The sequence below is a fragment of the Bubalus kerabau genome, chromosome 2, assembly GCF_029407905.1.
Source record: "Bubalus kerabau isolate K-KA32 ecotype Philippines breed swamp buffalo chromosome 2, PCC_UOA_SB_1v2, whole genome shotgun sequence".
Lineage (NCBI taxonomy): Eukaryota > Metazoa > Chordata > Mammalia > Artiodactyla > Bovidae > Bubalus > Bubalus kerabau.
Window position 1 is genome coordinate 11335912 of NC_073625.1, and position 27997 is coordinate 11363908.

At 37.7% G+C, this 27997-nt stretch overlaps 2 protein-coding genes across 5 annotated transcripts in view; both read right to left on the bottom strand.

Annotated features, from left to right (window-relative positions):
- Positions 1–20859, bottom strand: part of ADAM32 (ADAM metallopeptidase domain 32) — a 177634-nt gene extending 156775 nt beyond the window's left edge. The window contains exons 1-3 of the mRNA XM_055567028.1: positions 17120–20859; positions 5924–6009; positions 2293–2354 (exon numbers count right to left, since the gene is read on the bottom strand). Of these exons, the coding sequence (XP_055423003.1) occupies positions 2293–2354; positions 5924–6009; positions 17120–17177 (206 nt within the window). The 5' untranslated portion in view covers positions 17178–20859. The remainder of the gene's footprint in view (positions 1–2292; positions 2355–5923; positions 6010–17119) is intronic.
- Positions 20860–21500: 641 nt separating this feature from the next.
- ADAM9 (ADAM metallopeptidase domain 9) overlaps positions 21501–27997 on the bottom strand; it is a 92773-nt gene continuing 86276 nt past the window's right edge. For all 4 annotated transcript variants that reach the window (XM_055567024.1, XM_055567025.1, XM_055567027.1 and 1 more), the window contains 3 exons: positions 27439–27523; positions 23948–24015; positions 21501–22384 (listed from right to left, as the gene is read on the bottom strand). In XM_055567024.1, coding sequence (XP_055422999.1) covers positions 22285–22384; positions 23948–24015; positions 27439–27523 — 253 coding nt within the window. In that variant the 3' untranslated portion in view covers positions 21501–22284. The remainder of the gene's footprint in view (positions 22385–23947; positions 24016–27438; positions 27524–27997) is intronic.

Sequence of the window (27997 nt, forward strand, 5' to 3'; positions counted from 1 at the left end):
TTAAGTCTGAATTTGGCAATAAGGAGTTCATGATGTGAGCCACAGTCAGCTCCCAGTCTTGTTTCTGCTGACTGTATAGAGTTTCTCCATCTTTGGCTGCAAAGAATGTAATCAATCTGATTTCGGTATTGACCATCTGTTGACGTCCATGGGTAGAGTCTTCTCTTGTGTTGTTGGAAGAGGGTGTTTGCTATGACCAGTGCGTTCTCTTGACAAAACTCTATTCGCCTTTGCCCTGCTTCATTCCGTATTCCAAGGCCAAATTTGCCTGTTACTCCAGGTGTTTCTTGACTTCCTACTTTTGCATTTCAGTGCATAGCAATGCAATAGATCTATACATTAATTTTGTACCCTGTAGTTTTACTGAATTCATTTATTAGTTCTAATAGTTTTTTGGTGGCATCTCTAGGGTTTTCTGTGGTATCATGCCATTTGAAAATAGTGACTATTATAGTTCTTCCCTTCCAATCTGCATGTATATTGTTGTTGTTCAGTTACTAAGTCATGTGTGACTTTTTCCATCCCCATGGACTGCAGCATGCCAGACTTCTCTGCCATTCACTATCTTCTGGAGTTTGCTCAGACTCATGTCCATTGAGTTGGTGATGCCACCCAACCATTTCAACTTCTGTCACCACCTTCTCCTCCTGCCCTCAATCTTTCCCAGCATCAGGGTCTTTTCCAATGAGTTGGCTTTTTGCATTAGGTGGCTAAAGTACTGGAGCTTCAACTTCAGTATCAGTCTTTCCAATGAATACTCAGGGTTGATTTCCTTCAGAAAATTATTTCTTTTTAATTGCTATGGTTAGGACCTCCAGTACTATGATGAATAAAAGTGGTGAGAGCAGGCATTTTTGTCTTACTTGTAGTCTTAGAGAAAAAAGCTTTTAGCTTTTCATCATTGAGTATGATGTTAGCTATGGGTTTATAAAAATGGCCTTTAACATAAAAGTGAAGGGGATTAAGAGATATGAACTACCAGTTATAATACTATATATAGTTTGTAATCTATAAAAATATATAGTCACTACATTGTACACCTGAAACTAATAAAATATTGTAAGACAACTGTACTTCAACCAATCAATCAATCAGCCTTACTGCCACTGGACACTTATGGATGTCCTCTGACACAGACTTGTCCTATTCCTTCACTGCTCCAATCAAATCTCTACCATTGTGTCCAATATCTAATTTTTTTCTGCCACCTCAGTTATATCTCAAAAAAAAAACCTCTTACACGTTCAAAATTATGCTTCTTATTATATCTCATATAACTTTTGCAATAGCTTCATAATTGTCATACCATCTTAATCATTATATAGGTAATTTCCAAAAATAGAGTATACACATGCTCAATCCATCTCCCAGGCTCCAATTCCTTTATTTCTTACTACTGCTTACAGTTCTGATAATATATTCAAATGCAATATGCATTCTCTCTTATGCACTTGAAAAGCTCTTAGAGTTGTCATTTACTATTCTTCCCTTCTGTCTAAAGGAGTAGGTTAACTCTTTTACTCAATGCCATTTTTTGGCATCTAATAACACAATGAATCATTGTTTATATTTCTCTCTTTAAGAAACTTCCTGCCAGCCAAAACATTTCATTTTTTCTTTTCTTTTTTCTCTGCCAAACATTTCTGGAAAAGCCATTTTCACTTAAAACGTTCAGTTTCTCACAATTCAGCTCTCCTTAATACCACATAATCTAGTTCTACACCCAAAATTTAACTGAAATCAACCTCTTGAAAGTTACAAATTGCTTCCAAGCCAGCATTTCTCAACTGGTTTTCCATCAAATAATTAAACCCTATATAAAGTTATTTAAATTATTTTCACAATACTCTTAGGGATGGTATGTAGCTATTACTTTTTTCCATAAACTATTCACCAGCTCCCACAGTACTGTATGATCTAATTTCTATACTAAATCCCTTATTTCATATTCTTGGTGGTGAACCTGCCTCCCTGATCAAACCCTAACTGATACAGTTACAGACTTACTTCTTTCTTATTACATCCTACCCTGATTATATAGATCCTGCTGGCTCTCCTAACTTAAGATCATACCGATTAATCTTCAGATGAATCCTTATTCTTCCCGTTCTTAGCTTCCCTATTCACTAAAGACTACTTGAGGCATTAGGACCAAAAAATTAATTCACAGGAAGCATTTGTTCATCTGAGACAACTAAACAGTTTAATAACTACATGACTTTTAATATTCTATTTTTATCATAAGCAAATGAATTCATATAAGTAAAATTAAGTCTAAAAATAAAAAGTTACCTTTGCTTAAGGTGCACAGTATATGGTTTCTCATCTATTGAAATACTATAGGATACCTGTTCCTAGAGAATCCAGAAAAACTGAGAGTAAAGACAAATGTAACAGAAGAGGTAAAACAACAATTTTATTTTGACTAATCCTTCCAAATAATGCTTTAAAAGTCTCAGACTATGTGTGATTTAAAATCTGCAATAATATATTAAAATTTTTAACATTTATTATATAATCTATTCTTACTATTTCCACAAAATTAGTTCAATATAAGGAGTCATAAAGCACTAGAAACCTATTTGTAACTGAATTTTAAACTCTTTTAAAAGAAGAGACTAAAAATAAATAAATAAAAGAAGAGACTACGTGCCATGTCATAACATCTATTCAATTGCATCACTGGGATATTAAGGTACTCTATTTCAGTGAAGCTTAACTTACTCTACTAAGCACAAAAGTCATTTATTTTAACCATTTTCCTGAAATGTATGCCCTATTTCCTATATTTTAAGCAGAAGATTCTTAAAATTTGGCATAGATTTTTACTCGAACTCTACTATTCTCAAGTTAAAACATGGTAGTGAGTTGCAATATCAGTTAGTCAGTGAATCTAAGAGATGAGACTTTATCTTTCAAAAAGAGAACATGTGAAAAGCAAGAATTATAATATCATTAAAAAGAAAATTCAGTAAAAACTAAAAAGACATAAATACCAGAACATAGGATCAGTGAAAATAACAAACAACCAGGAAACAATACAAATCTTTAAAAAAATAATAAAAAGGCAAGTTGTTAAAAAGGTCTAGTAAATGGTCGAAAATGGTTATATAAGATATTAATTTTAGGAGAAACTGAATGAACTTATATGGGAATTCAAGGTAGCATCTTTGCAATTTTTGTAACTCCAATATCATGCCAAAATTTTTCAAGGTTTTTTTTTTTTTAAGTAAGACCAGAAAGAAGCAAAACATGTATATGTCAGATAAAAGGCAGAAATACCAAACATAAGATCCTGATACTGAAGTAGCAGCATGTCCTAACTTTAAAATTTTAGTCCTGGAGGAATCAACCTGCCTGACTTCAGGCTATACTACAAAGCTGCAGTCATCAAGACAGCATGGTACTGGCACAAAGACAGAAATATAGATCAATGGAACAAAATAGAAAGCCCAGAGATAAATCCACACACCTATGGACACCTTGTCTTTGACAAAGGAGGCAAGAATATACAATGGAGAAAAAACAATCTCTTTAACAAGTGGTGCTTGGAAAACTGGTCAACCACTTGTAAAAGAATGAAACTAGAACACTTTCTAACACCATACACAAAAATAAACTCAAAATGGATTAAAGATCTAAACATAAGACCAGAAACTATAAAACTCCTAGAGGAGAATATAGGCAAAACACTTTCTGACATAAATCCCAGCAGGATCCTCTATGACCCACCTCTCAGAGTAATGGAAATAAAAGCAAAACTAAACAAATGGGACCTAATTAAACTTAAAAGCTTCTGCACAACAAAGGAAACTCTAAGCAAGGTGAAAAGACAGCCTTCAGAATGGGAGAAAATAATAGCAAATGAAGCAACTGACAAACAACTAATCTCAAAAATATACAAGCAACTCCTACAGCTCAATTCCAGAAAAATAAACGACCCAATCAAAAAATGGGCCAAAAAACTAAATAGACATTTCTCCAAAGAAGACATACAGATGGCTAACAAACACATGAAAAGATGCCCAACATCACTCATTATCAGAGAAATGCAAATCAAAACCACAATGAAGTACCATCTCACGCCAGTCAGAATGGCTGCTATCCAAAAGTCTATAAACAATAAATGATGCAGAGGGTATCAGGAAAAGGGAACCCTCTTACACTGTTGGTAGGAATGCAAACTAGTACAGCCACTATGGAGAACAGTGTGGACATTCCTTTAAAAACTGGAAATAGAACTGCCTTATGACCCAACAATCCCACTGCTGGGCATACACACCAAGGAAACCAGAATTGAAAGAGATACATGTACCCCAATGTTCATCGCAGCACTGTTTATAATAGCCAGGCCATGGAAGCAACCTAGATGTCCATCAGCAGATGAATGGATACGAAAGCTGTGGTACATATACACAATGGAGTATTACTCAGCCATTAAAAAGAGTACATTTGAAACAGTTCTAATGAGGTGGATGAAACTGAAGCCTATTATACAGTGTGAAGTAAGCCAGAAAGAAAAACACCAATACAGTATACTAACGCATATATATGGAATTTAGAAAGATGGTAACAATAACCCTGTATGCGAGACAGCAAAAGAGACACAGATGTATAGAACAGTCTTTTGGACTCTATGGGAGAGGGAGGGGGTGGGACGATTTGGGGGAACGGCACTGAAACATGTATAATATCATATAAGAAATGAATCGCCAGTCCAGGTTCGATACAGGATGCTTGGGGCTGGTGCACTGGGATGACTCAGAGACATGGTACAGGGAGGGAGGTGGGAGGGGGGTTCAGGATGGGGAACACGTGGCGGATTCATGTTGATGTGTGGCAGAACCAATACAATATTGTAAAGTAAAAAAAAATTTTTAATTTAAAAAAAATTTTTTAAAAACTGGATTATGGTAATGTTTACATAATTCATGTACTAATAATCATTGAGTTATACACTTACAATGGGTGAATTCTGTGGTGTCTAAATTATACCTCATTAAAACTGTTAAAAATAAAGTGTTATCAAAAGATTGGCCACTGGACTTCTCTGGGGCTCCAGTGGTCAGGAATCTGCCTGCCAATGCAGGGGACTCAAGTTCAACCCCTGGTCGGGAGGATCCTACATGCCACGGAATAGCATGTTCCACAACTACTGAGCCACACTCTAGAGTCCACAAGCCACAACTACTGAGCCTAAGTACCTCAACTACTGAAGCCTCTAGAGCCTGGGCTCCACAACAAGAAAAGCCACTGCAATGAGAAGCCCATGTATCACAACAAAGAGTGGCCCTTGCTTGCCACAACTAGAGAAAGTCCACACACAGCAACAAAGACCCAGCACACTCAAAAATAGTTAACTGATTAAATTTTTTTAAAAAAAGATCAGTCACTTGTAAGCAAGGCATGTTGTTTTGTATTTTTTTTTAATCTCCTAAGGCTCTTAGCATATAGCTATGCACACAAGTCCAGAGAAATATCTGTTAAATAAATCAATAAGCAGGATAAACTATCATCTTTCCAATAAAAATAACAGAATAATCAGTTTATACTCTGAAAACTGGTAAATGCAAGGGTAGAGATTAAGAAAGAAGATTATACTTAAGACAGATTCTCCTTAGCAATTTTGGAGAAAATTATTCTCTTCATCTGAATCATCTAGATACCACTCAGATAAGACTAATTCTTTTACATTATATTCTCTCTTGGAACTTTTAAAAATTATTTTACCACGAGGAAATGACAAATTCTAGAAAAATTAGAACATTCTGATTTATATATTTGCTTTTACCATCAAAACTTTAAATTCCTTATCAGTAGTGATATTGGCTATTTATACTCTAATGGAATTTATGTATTTCACTGCTATGCAATAAAAATAAGAAATTTCATATAACAGCATTAACTATGGAAAATCTCTTACATTTTCTACTTCTGAATTATCACTTTCACTTGTATTTGCTTGGACTTTCTCTGGAAGTATGATTTGTAGAAATGAATTTTGAAAATCTGGAGAAAGAAAAAAACAGTTAATAACTGCATCCTAAACTTGACTAAATATTTGTGCATGTTCTTTTATATAAGACTTGCTTCTGCAAATATGAGTTATCACCTGTGTACTCCAATAAAAATATTGAAAACAATTTAAAAACAGGTAATAGGAACTTTCCTGGTAGTCCAGTGGCTAAGACTCCATGCTCCCAATACAGCAGGCCCGAGTCTGATCCCTAGTCAGGGAACTAGATCCCACATGCCTCAACTAAAGACCCTGCTGCTACTGCTAAGTCGCTTCAGTCATGTTCGACTCTGTGTGACCCCACAGACAGCAGCCCACTGGGCTCCTCTGTCCCCAGGATTCTCCAAGCAAGAGTACTGGAGTGGGTTGCCATGGCCTTCTCCGAAAGACCCTGCATGCCACAACAAAGATCGAAGAACTCATGTGCTGCAACTAAGACTCAGTGCAGACAAATAAATAAATACTACAAACAATATTACTACCTAAATAAAATTAAATCTATTATATAAAACAGGTTATAAATATTCTTAAAAAAGAGGAAAAAAGAACATTCAAATACAAGGCATCCAGAAAATAAGTGAAAAATCACAGATTTTTATGGTGAAAAACATTTACCAAAAAAAAAGGTGGGAAATTGGTAAAGTGCTATCACCAGCTAAGAGGTCTCAACAATTCTCTTGATAAGCTAAAGATGAAAGTGTGATAGTTGTTGAGAAATTCTAGAAAAACTCTAAAAAATTTCAGAAATCAGATGTGATAGATACAACAGAAAGTACTGTCTCCCATGGATATACTTAGGAACTAACTCTAGACTTGGCCAAGTAACTTACTTTGGCCAATTAGACAATAATAAATGTAAAACAAACAAACCTGAAAAGAGCTTGTGCACTGTGGCTTGCCCTCCTACTGCCTTTGAATCCTGAAATTGCATGTAAACAAGCCTGAGCAAGCCTACAGGAGGGTGGGGGACTATGTGAAAGGGGGCCAAGGCACCCTAGCTGAACACATTCCAACAGAGAGACCAGTGTGTGAGACCATCCTACACCATTCAGCTGCCAACCAACTCAGGAGCTGACAACAGCTGCAGGAAAGAGTACAAACGACCTGCAGATTAGCTAACCTGGTCCAAACCAGAACAACAGTCCCACTAACCCACAGAATCATGGGTTATGACAGAATATGTCATAGGTTCATGACAGAATAGCGATTGCTGAAGGTGAGGTTAAATAGGGCTCACTGAGAAGACGGCATTTGGACAAAGACCTGAAGAAGGTGAGGAGGGGAACAAATGAATATCTTGGCAGAACACTCCAGGAAGAAAAAATATCAAGTATTTAAGACTCTTGGAAGGAAATGCTTGGTGTGTTTGAAAAGCCATAAGGAAACAACTGTGGTTAGAGTAGCATGAGCAATGAGGAAAAGATTAAGAGATGAGGTCAGAGAGGAGGGAAACAAGCTGTTGAGATCCTACAGGGCAAAATAGGTCAGAGTTAGGGCTTTAATTTTTATTCTTGGAGATATAAGAAACCACTGGAAGATTTTGAGCAGAGAGACATGATCTGACTTTGATTTTAACTGAAGGATGATATATTAATTATCTATTGCTGCATAACAAATTATCCCCAAATTTAGCAGCTTAAAACAATAAACACTTATTAATCCCTACGGTCCTTGGGTCAGGCATCTGGGCAAAGCTTAACTGAATGCCTCTGGTTCAGTGTCTCTAGCAAAACTGCAATCAAAGTGTCAGCCAGGGCTGCAACAATTTCAAGGCTTGACTAGCACAGGATCCACTTCAAAGTTCATGCACTTAGCTGATGACAGGCATTGGGTCTTTCCAGGCTGTTAATGAGAAATCTCAAAAGACCTCTCCATAAGGATACTCACAATATGACAACTTACTTCCCCCAGAATAAGGGATCAGAAAAAGAGATTGAAAGTGAGCACCCAGGAAAAAGACACAGTCATCCTATATTCTAATCTCAGAAAAGACATCCATTGACCACATTTTATTCACTAGAAACAAATCATAAAACATAGCTTACATTTAAGAGGAGGGGATTACACAAGGGCATGAGTCCCAGGATGTGAGAAACACTGGAAATCATCTCATAGGCTGCCTAAAGAGTGCAAGAGAAGAAATATAAATTCGGAATTATCAGTTATCAACATGGTACTAAAAGCCAGACACTAAATAAAATGGAGTAGGGAGGAGCCAACTCAATGAGTGTATATTTTGGATGCTGATTCAAGCAATGTGTGGATATTGTTTCTTGGTGATTACAAACTGTAAGGAAAATTATTACACTCATAAACAATTGAAAATTTGGACACAGACTGAAAACTGGATGATATAAGAAACTGTCATTAATTTCTAAGCCATGATCATGATGCTGTGGTTATATTTCAAAATTATATTTTGTCATTTAGAAATATATACTTAAATATTTAGATAATAAAATGATAGAATATTTATAATTTGCCTAATAGAGGAAGTGGTAGGGAACATAAAACTGAAGCAGAATTAGCCAAGAGTCAATAACTGTTGAACCTGTTCTTAGATTTGACACTAAAACCATAAGCAACAAAAGAAAAAAATATATATATACACATATATTAGATCCTATCATCATAACTTAAAACTTTTGTGAGTCATGGAACACTCACAAGACAGTGAAGACAAACTACAGCATGAGAAAAAAATACCTGCAAATCACTTGACTGAAGGTCTAGTATCCAGAATATAAGAGGAACTCCTGAATCAACGGCAAAACCAAAAACCTAATTTTTTAAATGGGCAAAGAACTTGTGAATACTCATTTCTCCAAAAAAGATATACAAATGCCCAATACATATTAAAAGATGTTCAATGGCACTAATCATTCAGTTAAGTTCAGTTCAGTCGCTCAGTCATGTCTGACTCTTTCCAAGCCCATGAATTGCAGCATGCCACGCCTCTCTGTCCATCACCAACTCCAGAAGTTCCCCAAACGCATGTCCATCAAGTCAGTGATGCCTACCAGCCATCTCATCCTCTGTCGTCCCCTTCTCCTCCTGCCCCCAATCCCTCCAAGCATCAGGGTCTTTTCCAATAAGTCAATTCTTCATATCAGATGGCCAAAGTATTGGAGTTTCAGCTTTGGCAGCAGTCCTTCCAAAGAACACCCAGGACTGATGTCCTTTAGAATGGACTGGTTGGACCTCCTTGCAGTCCAAGGGACTCTCAAGAGTCTTCTCCAACACCACAGTTCAAAAGCATCAATTCTTCGGCACTCAGCTTTCTTCACAGTCCAACTCACATCCATACATGACCACTGGGAAAACCATACCCTTGACTAGACGAACCTTTGTTGGCAAAGAAATGTCTCTGCTTTTTAATATGCTGTCTAGGTTGGTCATAAGTTTCCTTCCAAGGAGTAAGCGTCTTTTAATTTCATGGCTGCAATCACCATGTACGGTGATTTTGTAGCCCAAAAAAATAAAGTCACCCACTGTTTCCCCATCTATTTCCCATGAAGTGATGGGACCGGATGCCATGATCTTCGTTTTCTGAATGTTGAGCTTTAAGCCAACTTTTTCACTCTCCTCTTTCACTTTCATCAAGAGGCTTTTTAGTTCCTCTTCACTTTCTGCCATAAGGGTGGTGTAATCTGCATATCTGACATTATTGATATTTCTCCCGGCAATCTTGATTCCAGCTTGTGCTTCTTCCAGCCCAGTGTTTCTCATGAGCTACTATGCATATAAGTTTAATAAGCAGGGCGACAATATACAGCCTTGACGTACTCCTTTTCCTATTTGGAACCAGCCTGTTGTTCCATGTCCAGTTCTAACTGTTGCTTCCTGACCTGCATACAGGTTTCTCAAGAGGGAAGTCAGGTGCTCTGGTATTCCCATCTCTTTCAGAATTTTCCACAGTTTCTTGTGATCCACACAGTCAAAGGCTTTGGCATAGTCAATAAAGCAAAAATACATGTTTTTCTGGAACTCTCTTGCTTTTTCAATGATCCAGCGGATGTTGGCAATTTGGTCTCTGGTTCCTCTGCCTTTTCTAAAACCAGCTTGAACATCTGAAGTTTACGGTTCATGGATTGCTGTAGCCTGGCTTGGAGAATTTTGAGCATTACTTTACTAGCGTGTGAGATGAGTACAATTGTGTGGTAGTTTGAGCATTCTTTGGCATTGCCTTTCTTTGGGATTGGAATGAAAACTGACCTTTTCCAGGCCTGTGGCCACTGCTGAGTTTTCCAAATTTGCTGGCCTATTGAGTGCAGCACTTTCACAGCATCATCTTTCAGGATTTCAAACAGCTCAACTGGAATTCCATCGCCTCCACTAGCTTTGTTCATAGTGATGCTTTCTAAGGCCCACTTGATTTCACATTCCAGGATGTCTGGCTCTAGGTGAGTGATCACACCATCGTGACTCTCTGGGTCGTGAAGATCTTTTTTGTATAGTTCTTCTGTGTATTCTTGCCACCTCTTCTTAATATCTTCTGCTTCCTACTTTCTTCTGCCCTTTATGGAACCCATCTTTGCATGAAATATTCCCTTGGTATCTCTAATTTTCTTGAAGAGATCTCTAGTCTTTCCCATTCTGTTGTTTTCCTCTATTTTTTTGCATTGATCGCTGAGGAAGGCTTGCTTATCTCTCCTTGCTATTCTTTGGAACTCTGCATTCAGATGCTTATATCTTTCCTTTTCTCCTTTGCTTTTCTCGTCTCTTCTTTTCACAGCTATGTAAGGCCTCCCCAGACAGCCATTTTGCTTTTTTGCTTTTCTTTTCCATGGGGATGGTCTTGATCCCTGTCTCCTGTACAATGTCATGAACCTCCATCCATAGTTCATCAGGCACTCTATCTATCAGATCTAGTCCCTTAAATCTATTTCTCACTTCCACTGTATAATCATAAGGGATTTGATTTACATCATACCTGAATGATCTAGTGGGTTACCCTAATTTCTTCAATTTAAGTCTGAATTTGGCAATAAGGAGCTCATCAGTCATTTCAGTTCAGTTCAGTCGCTCAGTCGTGTCCGACTCTTTGTGACCCCATGAATCGCAGCAGGCCAGGCCTCCCTGTCCATCACCAACTCCCGCAGTTCACTCAGACTCACGTCCATCGAGTCAGTGATGCCATCCAGCCATCTCATCCTCTGTCGTCCCCTTCTCCTCCTGCCCCCAGTCCCTCCCAGCATCAGAGTCTTTTCCAATGAGTCAACTCTTCACATGAGGTGGCCAAAGTACTGGAGTTTCAGCTTTAGCATCATTCCTTCCAAAGAAATCCCAGGGCTGATCTCCTTCAAAATGGACTGGTTGGATCTCCTTGCAGTCCAAGGGACTTGCAAGAGTCTTCTCCAACACCACAGTTCAAAAGCATCAATTCTTCGGTGCTCAGCTTTCTTCACAGTCCAACTCTCACATCCATACATGACCACTGGAAAAACCATAGCCTTGACTAGATGGACCTTTGTTGGCAAAGTAATGTCTCTGCTTTTGAATATGCTATCTAGGTTGGTCATAACTTTTCTTCCAAGGTGTAAGCGTCTTTTAATTTCATGGCTGCAATTACCATCTGCAGTGATTTTGGAGCCCCAAAAAATAAAGTCTGACACCCTTTAGAATCAGTAAAAAATAGAAATCAGAGAGCTGAAGAATACAATACCGGAATTGAAATTTTCAATAGAGGGGTTCAAGAGCAGACTAGATCAAGTGAAAGAAAGGATCAGAAAACCTGTAGACAGATCAAGAGAATTCATCTAATCAGAGGAGCAAAACATTTTTTACGAATGAAAGAAAGAATGAAATGAATGAAAAAGAGTGAAGACAGATTCATGGATATATGGGACACAATCAAGCAGAGCAGTATACACATTATAGAAGTCATAGAAGGAAAAGAAATCAGGGTGGAGGGCAGAACTTATTCAAAGAGGTAATGACTGAAAATTTTTCTCACCTGGGGTAAAAAAATTAACATCTAAATCTAGAAAGCCAAAAGAAAGCCAAAAAAGGAATTCAAAGAGAATTACACTGACATACATTGTAAACTGCCCAAAAGTAGAGACAAAGAGAGACTCTCAAAAAAGCAGCAACAGAAACAAAAAATATTATGTACAAGCAGACACCCATAAGACTATCAGTGCATTTTCAGTGAAACCTTGCAGACCAGAATGGAGTGGGATAATACATTCAATATATAGTACTGAAAGAAAAAAATTCCACCTAAGAATACCATGCCCAGCAAAGCTGTCCTTCAGAATTGAAGGAGAGATAAACAATTTCACAAAAGTTAAAGGAGAAAGGCCTCACAAGAAATGTTACAGTTCTCTGTACTGAAACAAAACCACATTAATTAGTAACCAAAAAATATATAAAAGTATAAAACCTAAGGTAAAGCCAGGAAAAAAGAGAATCTATAAAAATAAAGTGAAAACTGAATACAGATGTTCTAATTAGCTTCTACTTAAAAAAGCAAATATGCAGTATCAGTGAAAAAGGGTTACAATGGTAAATTTTATGTTACATATATTTTATCACAATTTTTAATTACTTGTTTAATGGGTATGGGGCTTCAGTTTTGCAAAATGAAAAGGCTCCCAGAAAGATGTCATAGAACAATGTGAATATACTCACCACCACTGAACTATACACTTAAAAATGGTTAAGACAGCAAATCTGCAGCATAAAAGGTTAATATACAAATGTCATTCACTTTCTATATACCAGAAATGAGCATTGGAATTTGACATTTAAAACACAATGTCATGTACATTAGCATCCCCAAAAGTTAAATAAATACTTAGCTATAAATCTAATGAAATACGAGTAAGATCTCTATGAGGAAAACTACAAAACTTTGATGACAAATAGCAAACAAAAAGTTCAAAATGTCAATCTTTCCCCAACTTGTTCTATAGATTCAGTGCAATTCCAATCAAAATCCCACCATGATATTCTGTGGTTATCAATAAACTGATTCTAAAATTTATGAAAGATCCCAAATAACAATACTGAAGAAGAAAATCAAACGACTGTCACTATGTGACTTAAAGACTTATAGTAAAGCTCCAGTAATCAAGGTAGTGTAATTTTGGTGAGAGAACACACAAAAAGGTCAATCAAACAGAACAGAGATCCCAGAAAAGTACCTATATAAATACAATCAATTGATCTCTGACATAGGAAAAGACAACGTAATGCAGCAAAGATAGTCTTAAAAAAATGATACTATAACAAATGGATTTCAAAATGCAAAACAAATAATCTAGACACAGGCTTTAACACTTCATAAAAATTAACCTAAAATGGATTATAGATCTAAATGTAAAATGCAAAATTATAAAACTCCTTAATGTAAGAGTGAACCTAGATGACCATTGGTAAGGCAATGACTTCTTAGATATAACACCAAAGACATGATGCATGAGAAAATAATTGATAAACTGGACTTCATTAAAATTAAAAACTTTTGCTCTGTGAAAGACACTGTCAAGTGAATGAGCAGTTACAAACCAGGAGAAAAACACCTTCAAAAGTCACACGTGATAAAAAACTGTTATCCAAAATATACAGATCAGATAATATCAGATCAGTCGCTCAGTTGTGTCCGACTCTTTGCGACCCCATGAATCGCAGCACACCAGGCCTCCCTGTCCATCACCAACTCCCGCAGTTCACCCAGACTCACATCCATCGAGTCAGTGATGCCATCCAGCCATCTCATCCTCTGTCGTCCCCTTCTCCTCCTGCCCCCAGTCCCTCCCAGCATCAGAGTCTTTTCCAATGAGTCAACTCTTCACATGAGGTGGCCAAAGTACTGGAGTTTCAGCTTTAGCATCATTCCTTCCAAAGAAATCCCAGGGCTGATCTCCTTCAAAATGGACTGGTTGGATCTCCTTGCAGTCCAAGGGACTCTCAAGAGTCTTCTCCAACACCACAGTTCAAAAGCATCAATTCTTCATCGCTCAGCCTTCTTTACGGTCCAACTCTCACATCCAAACATGACCACAGGAAAAACCATAGCCTTGACTAGACAAACCTTTGTTGGCAAAGTAATGTCTCTGCTTTTGAATATGCTATCTAGGTTGGTCATAACTTTCCTTCCAAGGAATAAGCATCTTTTAATTTCATGGCTACAGTCACCATCTGCAGTGATTTTGGAGCCCAGAAAAATACAAGGATCTCTTAAAGCTCAACCATAATTTAAAAAAAAAAAAAAAAAACACTTTAAAATGGGCAAAATACCTGAACAGACACCTCATTAAAGAAGATATATAGGAGAAGGCAATGGCAACCCACTCCAGTACTCTTGCCTGGAAAATCCCATGGATGGAGGAGCCTGGTGGGCTGCGGTCCATGGGGTTGCAAGGAGTCGGACACGACTGAGCAATTTCACTTTCACTTTTCACTTTCCTGCATTGGAGAAGGAAATGGCAACCCACTCCAGTGTTCTTGCCTGGAGAATCCCAGGGACAGGGGAGCCTCGTGGGCTGCTGTCTATGGGGTCGCACAGAGTTGGACACAACTGAAGCGACTTAGCAGCAGCAGCAGCAGCAGAGTTGTATAAAGAGATATTGGGTGAGCCTGCTTTACTTTCTTGAACTATTCTATTCATAGGTGAGGTCACAACAATAAAGACTAGTATAGCAATGCTGGATACAAAAGAAGGTTAGGGGGACTTCCCTGGTGGTCCAGTGGCTGGGACTTCATCCTCCCAATGCGGGGGGTGGGGGGGGCCCAAGTTAAATTCTTGGTCAGGGAACTGGATCCTGCATGCTGCATCTAAGAGTCTGCATGCTGCATCTAAAGATCCCACATACCCCAGTGAAAACTGAAGACCCTGAATGTCACAACTGAGACCCAGTACAGCCAAATAAATAAATAGATATTTTTGAAAAAAAAGGAAGATATATAGATGGTAAATAAGAAGAAGAGTAATGCTCTACATCATATGTCACTAGAGACTATGACATTATATAGTCATAGAGATTATGACCATTCTATACCTATTAGAATGGCCAAACTGAAGAACACTGACAACACAAAATGCTGGCAAAGATGTGAAGTAGCAGGAACTTTCATTCACTGCTGATGAGACTATAAAATAGCACAGCCACTTTGGAGGATAGTTTACAGAACTAAATATATTCTTATCATATGATCCAGCAAAAGCACTCCTTGGTATTTACCCAAAAGGAGTTGAAATCTTATGTCCAAACAAAAGCTTGTACACAGATATTTATAGTAGCTTCATTCTTAACTACCAAAACTTAAAAGCAACCAAGATGTCTTTTAGTAGGTAAATGGATAAATACATTGGTATATACAGACAATGGAATATCACTCAGTGTTACAAAGAAATAAGCTATAGAGCCCTAGGAAGACATGAAAGAACAATAAATGCATATTAGTAAGTGAAAGAAGTCAATCTGAAAGGGCAACATACTGTAAGATTTCAACCATATGACATTATGGAAAAGGTAAAACTGATGGAAATGGTAAAAAGATCAGTGGTTGTCAGGACTTAAGAGGGAAGGGAGAGCTGAATCAGTGAAACACGGGATTTTTAGGGGAGAGAAACTACTCTGGTGGATACATGTCATTATATATATGTCAAAATCCATAGAATATACATCAAAAGTGAACCCTAAGGTAAACTACAGATATGGGGTGATAATGATGTGTCAGTGTGGGATCATAAATTGTAACAAATATACCACTGCGGTTGCAGGATGTCTATAGCGGAGACTACACGTGGGGACAGGAAGTATATGGGAAATTTCTGTACCTTTCAGTTTTGCTATGGATCTAAAACACTCTAAAGTTCATTCATTTTTTTAAATGGCTGACAATGGCAAATTTTATGTTTTTTATATTTTATTACAATTTAAAATAATTTAAAAACAAAGATAATACATTTTTTAATGGGTAAAATAGCCAATAAAGTTCAAAATAGACCAATGGATCTTAACATATTAAGAAAAGTTCATTCCACGTTGTAACTAACCTTTACCATTTATCAAGTGTGTATTTGGTATTGCAGCCAAAGGGGAATACTGGTAACTACCTGAAAAGGCTCATAAAATACTTCTCCCTTTCCCAACCACATATACTTCAAATATGCAGAAGTAGATCTGAGAATCTAGCTGTCATCTATTAAACCAAACCTTTTAAGCAGATTCACAACACCACTCTAAATTCTTTGTTTTGGAAAACAGTTTTCATTTTTAAATGTGTTACTTACATTAACACATAATAGGTCTATTACTGTAACTGACCAGGACCCTATGAGTCTTCCCAGGACAGTCTTCCCCTCCATGTCTTCTGCCTACCTCTTGTCTACAGAAAAACTGTAGCCAAAGAAGAAATTTAATCAGAGAAGGGGCGGGGCGGGGGCGGAATACAAAAGCAAAGTAGTCAAGCAAGAAAAAATAATAATAGTTCGGCCATTAAAAACGGTCAAGGACCTTCAGTTCCTCTTCAAGAGCTAGAGATAATATTCTGAGCTGTAGATAATATCCTTTGAGTGGTTTTGTAGCTCCTGAAACTCCCACCACGGGAGAAGTCAACATGATGACCAGCGTGTAGACATGACATAAGCGGCCTCATCTTGCACAATTCCAAAAACTGACATTTTTTGTATATGTATACATTTTCTGTATACATTTTTTGCAGGACAAACTATTATTGTACACAGGGCAAGTTATTTTACTGGAGCAGATGATATCTGAGGAAGATCAGTTTTTTGGCGTCTGAGTTCATGAAGTTTTTGGAGTGCTTCTGAGTGCAAGAAATTTTGAGGTAGTGTATAACAGAACTACAAAAAGGGGAGGCCCCCAATTCAGATTTAGAGTCAGGGCATCAGAGATTTGTCCTTGAGCTTATTAAAATCATCTTCCTCTCTCAGGAGTCCCTTCTCTATTGCTACGCAGCGCCTAAAAACAGCCCGGTTCCCTGGTGGGCAAAAGAAACCAAAAACGAGGAAAGGGACTTGAGTGTCCAGTTGCCGCGCTGTGTGACCCAAGCAGGTTACGCATGTAAAGAAGAAAAAAGAAAAACCTTCTCACTCCCCACACCGGAGTCACAGGGCATCCATGGGCTTACCGGGTCCTGACGTTAGCAAGCCACGGAGACCCGCTAGCAATATCATTAAGCGGATCATAGCGTGACTTCTGGGCTTTTTTTTTTTTTTGAGAGGACACTAAACCCTTCAACCGTTGGCCTTCGGTGAGCCGCGTTCTCGCGAGACTACCTACGCAAGAGCTGGGTACTGAGCGCCCCGCCCACCAGTCGCCCGAGGGGCGCGTCGGCTCTTCAGTCCTTGCGTTCTGGCCTCTGTTGCGCTCTTTGGCGGACAGCCCGCCCTTCTCGACGGCCCGATGCCCCCACCCACAACCCCAGTTATCTGAAGGTTCCAGATCACCCCAGCCCTCTCCGTCGCGGTCATCGTCCTCCCACAAACCTTTTGCTTCTTGTGGATGGACCTAAAAGGACTAACACATTTATTGTCCGCTGTTTTGTTATCAGACACGACTTGCTGGATATAAAGGATATAAAACTGTGCATGCACACACACGAGTTACGCATTCATATTTACTAAAATCGGGGTTTTTTAATTTTTAAAAGGGCAGATTAAAAAAAAAAAAAAATTCCAAAAAAAGAGGGAAGTGACTAGGTTTTGGTATCGTCACAAAGCATCTGCCATGACACTTTCTATATCCACTGCCCAAATACACCTTGTAACCAGGCTGCGTCTACTTTCCATGTGGTTCACAGGCCATTGGCTAAAATTCATATAATGGCCTGCCCTTGTTGAGTTAACTTCTGTTGAGTTAACCCACAATGAATACTCAGGTAATGAATGAGATGGACAAGATTCCTGCCCATAATTTCAGTACATATGTTCCAGTAGAAAATTCTAACCACATTCCACAACAGAGTATTCAAATTTTTCTAAATTTGTAGCTCAGGCTTCTGCCTCTTTTCCTCTCATCCCCTGTGCTAGGACCACTTACGACTTCCGATCTTTCCTGAATGAAAATTGCCTTCTTACCTTGGACTGCAAGACCTCCTCCCTCCCAGACTCACTACCCAGTCTCTGCCTCTATGCACTATCTTTTAATTCTTTTCAAATCCCAAAGAACGAGTTGTCTCTCACATCAATTAACAGAATGGCAGGTACAGAAACAAAAAGGTCCAGTGGTAACAGAAAATTCACTTGGAGAAACCCCACATCTAAACTCACAGTGGAAATGCGATTTTATGGACGCAAAGGCTTTCAACAAGGTTATTTCAGCCTGAAAAAGAACAGAATGAGCAGAAACATGGCAATAAAATCAGTTGGCCTCTCTGTATGCATGGAGAGATTGGTTCCAGCACCCCTGGTGGATACCAAAATGCCCAGATGCTCAAGTCCCAAAACTGGCCCTCTGGTTTCCATCTCTGCAGATTCAACCAACCATGGATACTGAACTGTTTTGCCACTTGCAGTTAGTTGAATCCACGGATGCGAGCCTGCAGATACAGAGTGTCACTGTATTTTTATTGGGAATAAAAAAAAATCGCTGGTAAGTGAATCTGTGCAGTTCAAACCCACGTGGTTCAAGGGTCAACAGTAAACACTAATTTGCACCTCAACAGGAACAACCAACGCTATACTAACACTTCTTTTTGGGTGTCAGTTCAGTTCAGTCGCTCAGTCGTGTCCAACTCTTTGCGACCCCATGAATTGCAGCACGCCAGGCCTCCCTGTCCAACACCAACTCCCGCAGTTCACCTAAACTCATGTCCATCGAGTCGGTGATGCCATCCAGCCATCTCATCCTCTGTCATCCCCTTCTCCTCCTGCCCCCAATCCCTCCCAGCATCAGAGTCTTTTCCAATGAGTCAACTCTTCGCATGAGGTGGCCAAAGTACTGGAGTTTCAGCTTTAGCATCATTCCTTCCAAAGAAATCCCAGGGCTGATCTTTAGGATGGACTGGTTGGATCTCCTTGCAGTCCAAGGGACTCTCAAGAGTCTTCTCCAACACCACAGTTCAAAAGCATCAATTCTTTGGCGCTCAGCTTTCTTCACAGTCCAACTCTCACATCCATACATGACCACTGGAAAAACCAAAGCCTTGACTAGACAGACCTTTGTTGGCAAAGTAATGTCTCGACTTTTGAATATGCTATCTAGGTTGGTCATAACTTACCTTCCAAGGAGTAAGCGTCTTTTAATTTCATGGCTGCAATCACCATCTGCAGTGATTTTGGAGCCCAGAAAAATAAAGTCTGACACTGTTTCCACTATTTCCCCATCTATTTCCCATGAAGCGATGGGACCAGATGCCATTATCTTAGTTTTTGGGTGTAGTTGAGCCAAAAGCTGGTTTCACCTCGCTTCACAGTATTAGAACTGTTATACTAAATTCTTTGACTTGTTAATTGGTGCTAAATATTTTGAATGAATTTTCAGTATCCCATTTGTTTTCCCCTCCTTACTCTTTCCTGTTTAAATCTTTTAAAAAGCAGACTTTATTCTTATTTATGTATATGGCTCTCTATATAATGGAAGGCATGTCCTATCCAGAATTTATATGTCACATGATCTAATATGGTACCTGCAAGATAGTAGTTTCAGTAAACATTTATAGACTTTCATAAAATCTGATCTGTGCTTAAGAAAACCTGGATTGTGCTTAACTATATAGTTAGTCGGAGAAGGCAATGGCAGCCCACTCCAGTACTCTTGCCTGGCAAATCCCATGGACCGAGGAGCCTGGTAGGCTACAGTCCATTGGGTCGCTGAGTCTGACACGACTGAGCGACTTCACTTTTACTTTTCACTTTCATGCATTGGAGAAGGAAATGGCAACCCACTCCAGTGTTCTTGCCTGGAGAATCCCAGGGACAGCGGAGCCTGGTAGACTGCCGTCTATGGGGTTGCACAGAGTCGGACACGACTGAAGCGACTCAGCAGCATATAGTTAGTAGACCCAGGCATTTGCCTGACAGAAAGGGAAAATGTAGTTATCTTGAACAACATAATAAGTCTGTGAACATAGCCATACAGTGACACCAAACTTACATATAATTTATCCTTGATTATTAAAACATCTTTAGCAGATGGCAAAGAATACCTTTAATATTTTCAAATTTTGAAGTGGCATCTATGACCAAGAAATTTTACAACTTTTAAAATAACAATCCAAGATAAATCAAGGACAAACCTACATGGAAAAAAGAAAGCATATAAAATATGTAAAAATGCATATAAAAGCAAAAGAAGTTCAGGCTGATCAAATAATCTTTTAGAATAGCTTATTCCCTCATGGTCCAGCAATTAAGACTGCATGCTTCCCCTGCAGGGGGCATGGGTTCGATCCCTGGTCAGAGGGCTAAGATTCTACCTGACCTGTGGTGCAGCCAGAAAAAAAAAAAAAATCCTAAACATTCAAAGATCCAAGGAATTATTTAATCCTGAGAAAGTTTTAAGTTGCAGAGTTAATATTTACTAACTGTAAAATTTCAGTGATATGACTTACAATTGCAAAATCTGTGGAACTATATCAGTGACAAACACAAAACATTTTAGTTGTATATTAATTCATTCAGAGATTAAATTGAAGACTATTTGGGATTGTTTACAATTTTTATTATATATCTGATTGTTAACATAATGTACCATCTTCAGAGGACTAAGATATGTGTCTTCTTCAAAACCAATCTGTTTTTCAAGGCTTTTTCAAACCAAAAGCCTTTGTTCACAATCTGCCAGAAGTCTTGAAAATTAGTGAGATAGTATCTATAAACATTTGACTAGTAGTTTTATCTAAAACTAGTATGTTTTAATTAATAAGGTTATAAATAGCTGAGTATTTAAGAAGTTAATGGACAACACAAATCAGAATTTCAAGTATTTTATTTATTGTAAATCTTATGCTTGTATGTATATATATATATATATACACAAACCAAAAATTTTTTAAAAAACTAAAGAAATTCAGTTAATAAACTTATTAATAAACTTTATTATGAAAGGTTGTGAAAAAATTTTAGGTGCTTAAATTTTCATCATTCATACCATTTCTTCCATAGTAAAAATTCACTTTTTATCACAGCTGAGACAACAACTTGCAGATACCACTAATTTTCTTGCACTTATCTAAAAAAACTTTTTCTTTATTTCTCCAGCCTAATTTCTTGAAAAATATTAGAATCAACAGAGACATTATCAAGCACACCTTAGTAAATGTAAACATTCAAAAGTATATTAATAGCAATCTTTGAAGTTTCAGATTTTGGACTTAAAGTGCTCATGAGATTCTCAAGTGGTTTTATGATAGCTCAATTGATTGAAGATATTATAATTGCTCCTGCTTTTTATTACAGCTATGAATCAACAGCATATCTGATTAGTTCTATTAAATACTTCGTACCTTAAAGTTTATAATTTATTTAAAATGATGCTACTGTAAAAGGATGCTGTATTTTAACATGATTCATCATAGAAATTCTATTTTTAAATTAACTTGGCTAATATTCATTATCCATAGATAGATCTATGGAACCCATTGTCCATAGAATCCATAGAAGCATTTATCCATAGAATGTTCATAAAAATGGAAGATAACAACTGTGTGTATGTATATACACATACACACTTTTAGTGTGTTTTGCACTTTTTAAATAGTATTATGATATCTTAATTGTGTATTTTGTGCATTCTTCTGAATAGAGTATTCCTTTATTCATGTAATGAATGAGATACACAAAATTCTAATGTATGATGATTATTAGTCTGTGCAAGATTAAAAATATTAAATATTAATTGGCAGCTAATTAGTTTTCACAGGTATTAGACTATTACATGTTCAACCAGAAACTACACTAATGATAACTAAGGTCAAAATTCAGAGTTACATTTAAGCACATAATGACAAAACTTGAAACAATACAGTTAATTTGAGAATCATTATAATAACATGTTCAAAATAACATAATTCATGTCAGGTGCATTAACCTCACAGATGACTGAATAAAATGTATTCAGTAATGGAAATGAAAATGTTATTCTAAATTCCCTGGCTTTACTGCATTTCTTCTATTTCTCATTTCCCACTACTCAAGTTCTGTTTTTCTGTATTAATAAAGTCTGTTTTGTGGTATTTTGTTTTCATTCATAATTGCAGCAGGAAGAAAGGCTTTTCAAGAAAATATCAGGAAAAAAAAAAGTATTAGCTCAGTTCCCTGAAGATGTCTGCAAAATGAAAGGCTAAAAAAAAAATTAAGTGAGGGAACTATATAAAGGAGGTGGAGGCGGAGGAGCAGGACGAGCTGGAACTAAATTTCCCTGAAATGATTCTTTGGGCTGTGGTGGAGGTGGCCTGTGAAGAGGTAAAAAAGACAGTTAATCATATGTCTCAACTGAATGAAATAAAGCTACATTCATAACACCATTCTTAAAACCATCACTGAATTTTGCCTGGTGAGCATCTGTTTCACAATTTATATATTCTTCTCCTGATGTTCACTTGGATTTCGGTGCATTCTTATTGCATAATAAAGATTATACTGGAGGACACTACTCAGTGTGCAATTCAATCATAATTTGAAGGACTTTTGGGGGGGTAGGGAGGGATAAGAAGTATTTTATGCAATGTAAAATATTATAATAAAATCTCCTTTCTTGTTTGATGCTAAGCCCATACATTGAGTCCTTCATTTTTCTTGTGCTTTTCAGTTCTAGAATTTCCATTTGATTCTTTTTTTAGGTTTTTAAGTTCAGTACATCTAGTTCTGTGTGAAATTCTCAAACTTGACTATTAATTCTGTGATATGATCATCATAGCTACTTTAAAGTCTGTACCTAATAAACTCTATTAACTAGATACCCTCTGAGTACATTTTCTTGGTTTTAGTCACATTTTCTCTTCTTGTATGTCTAGCTTTGTAAATTGAGATAGTGAAAGTGAAAGTTGCTCAGTCATATCCAACTCTGCAACCCATGGACTATAGAGTCCATGGAATTCTCCAGGCCAGAATCCTGGAGTGGGTAGCCTTTCCCTTCTCCAGGGGATCTTCCCAACCCAGGGATCAAACCCAGGTCTCCTGCATTGCAGGCCAATTCTTCACCAGCTGAGCCACCAGGGAAGGCCAAGAATACTGGAATGGGTAGCCCATCCCTTCTCCAGGGGAATTTCATGACCCAGGAATCAAACCAGCGTCTCCTGCACTGCAGGATTCTTTACCAATTAAGCTATTTTAAATTGGAGGCAAACAGTGAAAGAAAACAACCAAACCTGTAGGAAATAAGTCGAGGGTCTGATTCACCCTTGCCCCTGGGTCCCAACACAAAGCCTGGGATATTTACTAGGGTACCATCTCCCTGGCAGGGCTCCAGTTTTTGTCCTCTCAGCCCTACTTTGTTGAAAGCTCTCCTCAGCTTTCTATCCTCGCCCATGCAGAATAGGTAGACACAATCTAGGACAGAAAAATGGTACCCACAGCTGAGGTCATCTCGGGAATACCTTCCTCTCCTGGACCTTAAAAAATAATCCTTCATTTCTTTAGTAGTTTTCTGATGCCTTCATATTTTCTTATATTGTCTAGCTTTTCTAGCTGTTCCTAATGGGAGGTTTGGTCAAACCTATGTGATTCACCATTGCTGGTTATTATAAAGGTCCTTGCTTCTGAATCTTATGGATCCCAGAGGCTACAGCAGCTGTTCAGTGTCTTGTTGGGGCCTCTTTAAAATTTCATTCTGACACTTCATTAATATGACAAAACTTAAATAAAACCTCTTAAAAACTTTTCTGCAAACTGTGCTTTATCTATACTATTGGCAATAAATACCATGTCTTAAATTACATTAAAATACAAGGGAACTATTGAGACATTAACCCTGGGTTCTATCCTGGTCAAGTAATCTAAGTGAATTCACTTCAGACCTTGATGGGTACTGGTGAGGCTGCCTGTCTCCGTAAGTTGGTACTGGAAATCTGTTTGTTTGTATAGGCTAAAAAGAAAAAAAAAGTTATTACCACAATGCACTCATCAATATATTTTCTATATAGGTTATTTTCCACATAAAAATAATCTATTTAAAAATCAATGAATAGATGACTTATAATCTTAACATTTAAAATATTTTGCTTATTCAACATATCTTTGCTCCTGAGTGTGGAATATTTAATCCTTTTAAGCTATAGTTTTTAAATTCAATAATAACAAAGTATTATCTTGGCCCTGATCAACTCCATTAGTTAAAAGGTAACATATTAATATTTCCTAGGTCAATATATTTTAAATAAAACTTTCCAAAAATGTATTGCCAAACGTACACAGTACCTAACTAGTACTGTAAATACCATTAATTTTCAAATACCCTTGATTTCAATGTGGAAAACAGGGAACTTTTGTGCACTGTTGATGTGAATGTAAATTGGTACAGCTACCATAGAAAACAGTATGGAGGTTCCTCAGAATATTAAAAACATGACTACCATATGATCCAGTAATCCTACTTCTGAGTATTTACCCAAAGAAAATGGAACACTAACTTGTATAATTATCTGCACCCCATGTTCATTGCAGCATTAATTATGATAGCCAATATATGGAAGAGTCTAAGGGTCCATCTGTGGCAAACACATGTACATATATACAAATATTATTCAACCACCAAACAAAACGACATCTTGCCATTTGTGACAACAAGGATGGACTACAGGCATTCAGGCTAAGTGAAATGAGTCAGACAGAGAAGGACAAATATTATATGTGGAATCTAAAAATTAAAAAAAAACCAAATGCTTAGATACAGAGAATAGATTGGAGACGACAGAGGGCAGAGAAGGAAATGGGTAAAAACAGATGAAGGTGGTTAAAGATAACAATTTCCAGTTATAAAATAAGTCATAGAGATGTAAGGTAGAGCATGGTGCCTATAGGTAATAATACTTCATTGCATATTTGAAAACTGCTAAGCGTGTAAATCTTAAAAGTTCTCATCACAAGGGGAAAAAATGTGTAACTATGTACAACATTGGATGTTAATGAGACTTACTGTGGTGCTCATTTCATATTGTATACAAATATTGAACCACGTTGTACACCTGAAACTTATATAATGTGATATGTCTGAAAGTGAAAATGAAAGGCACTCAGTTGTGTTCAACCCTTTGCAACCCCCTGGACTATACAGTCCATGGAATTCTCCAGGCCAGAATACTAGAGTGGGTAGGGATCGCACAGAGTCGGACACGACTGAAGCAACTTAGCAGCAGCAGCAGCAGCAGCCTTTCCCTTCTCCAGGGGATGTTCCCAACCCAAGGATCAAACCCAGGTCTCCCGCATTGCAGGCAGATTCTTTATCAGCTGAGCCACAAAGGAAGCCTGTGATATGCCTATTTTATCTCAATTTTTAAAAAGTAGAACAGCAGGGTCATCGGGGATGGGGAATTACTGCTTCACAGGTTCAGAGTTTCTGTCTGGGGTAAAGAAAAAGTTTTAGAAATAGCAGTGATGATTACACAACGCTGTGTATGTAATTAATGCCACTGAATTGTATATTTAAAAATGGTCAAAATGGCAACTTTCATTGCATGTATATTTTACCACAATAGAAAAGGGAAAAAAAATGTCAAAGACAAAAAAGTATATATTACATAATTTCTAACTTGTATATGTAGGGACTGTGTGATCATCCTATATATGTAGAAATATGGAAAAATCCCCGAGACTTATGGTTAAGGGAAAAGGGCATAATAATTTGTTTCTTTTTTATAAAAGGAAAGGGAGAAGAACAGGGAAGTTCCATACATATCCTTCCATTTTAGAAGGATATCTAATCATTTAACCTCCTTGTAATTGGAAAGACTTTAAAAGTTTGACAGTTCCAAATGCTGCCAAAATTTACTTTGAAAGGAATGCTCATACACCACTGACAATGCAATCACCCAACGGTATAATCCTTTTGGAAAACAATTTGACATTTTCAAGTAAATATTCAAATATCTTTCAACCCAGCAATTTAACTTTGGTATATCCCTATATCAGATATACCAAATTCTCTAACAGAATATAGAGATTCTCTAAAAGAATTTTCTGTAATGATGGAAACATTCTATGCCTATGGTGCCCCTACAACAGTGGCCACAGGTGATCTATTGAGCATCTAAAATGTCAGTGAGGAATAGAATTCTTAATTTTATTTAATATAACATAAAATTTAAATAGCCACATGTGGATAGCAACCACTGTACTAGTACCACCCTAGAACTCACACACATGCATGAGTAACATACAGAATGCTCATCTCAGCTTTATTTGTAATAATGAACAGTTGGAAACTGGTAAAAGAAAAATGGATTTTTAAACTGTGTGGAGTTTATGTAATATAATATCAACAGTGAAAATGAATGCATTAGAGCTACATCTACTGATAGAGATAAACCACAAAGCAATGTTAAGGGGGAAAAGCATGATGCAGATACATGTGTAAGACAGCAAACAAAACATTATACGTTTAAAAGCAGATAAAGCAATATTTTGTTATTTCTTAGGGATATATGCATGTTAGAAAAAGTATATTATTATCCCAGTACTCCCTAATACACTCCAAAGGACAGTGATTGCTGGTCCCACTGCTGAGACAACTAGACCTATTATTCCAGGAGCTCAGCCCCAGATCTTTAGTTAGATGCCCTGGGGAAGCCAGGTATTGAAAACAGAAAGATAGCAGACAGAGGAAAAAAGAGTGACAGCATAAAACCCAGGTCATTTTCTAGGCTTGGTTTCAAGGCAAGACATTCTCAATGTCTAGTTTTCCTCCCATCTCCTCTAAGCCAGGGACCCTAGTGCTATTCCATTAACTAACCCAGCGGCCATCTGCAGACCACACTCCTAAATTCTTTGGAAAATATCTATGTTTATTCCTATGTGTGCATGCTCAGTCCCTCAGTTGTGTCCAACTCCTTGCAATCCCACAGACTGTAACCCTCCAGGCTCTCCAGGCAAGAATACTGAGTGGGCTGCCATCTCCTACTCCAGGAGATCTTCCTGACCCAGGGATCAAACCCAACTCTGCTGTGTCTCCTGCACTGGCAGGCAGATTCTTTACCACTGCACCACCTGGGATATTATGTAACAATTTTTTAAGCTTTAAAAATGTGATGTGCTGCACTCAGTTGCTCAGTCATGTCGGACTCTGCAACCCCATGGAATGTAGCCAGCCAGGCTCCTCTATCCATGGAGATTCTCCAGGCAAGAACACTGGAGTGGGTTGCCATGCCCTCCTCAAGGGGTCTTCCCAACCCAGGAATTAAACCCACGTCTCCCGCGTTGCAGGCAGATTTTTTACCAGCTGAGCTACCAGGGAAGCCCGAAAAGTGTGGTACCATAATATAATAAAGGAAAAGAATTTTTCATTTAAACTTACGTTTCTGGGAGGAATCACTGAAGAAGCAGGTCTAGGAACACTCGCTGGCTGTCTAGAATCTTTTGCTTGATTTTTGCCACCTGATCTGAAAGATACAAATACTTTTGAGCTAAATTAAGATTAAGACATTTCTACATGACATAGCATTAATATACAGACTTGTATTTTCCCAAACACAGAAGAATGATACTGGTAGTGGTGGTGGATAAGATCATGATGACAGCTAAAATTCGTATGGCATTTTTAATAGTTCTCATCCAGTTTTAATCCTTAGAGTACTAGAAAGCTTTATTAATCTCATTTTACAATTAAATAAACTGAAATACTAAGAAATAATTTAGACAATCAGGCCAGTGTTCTCAAACTCCTCAAGTCTTCCTGAAATCAGAGACTAGTAAAATAATATTCTTAGGTCTAAAGTAGTCACTCTGAATATTAGGAAGTCCAAGAGAAGCAAAACAAGCTGGCTGGAAAGATGTCAGCTAAGAGTTAGACATTGCCAAAAGGATACTAAGTAAGCTATGTACAGGAGACAGCTATTGCTATGAAACTAAAATTT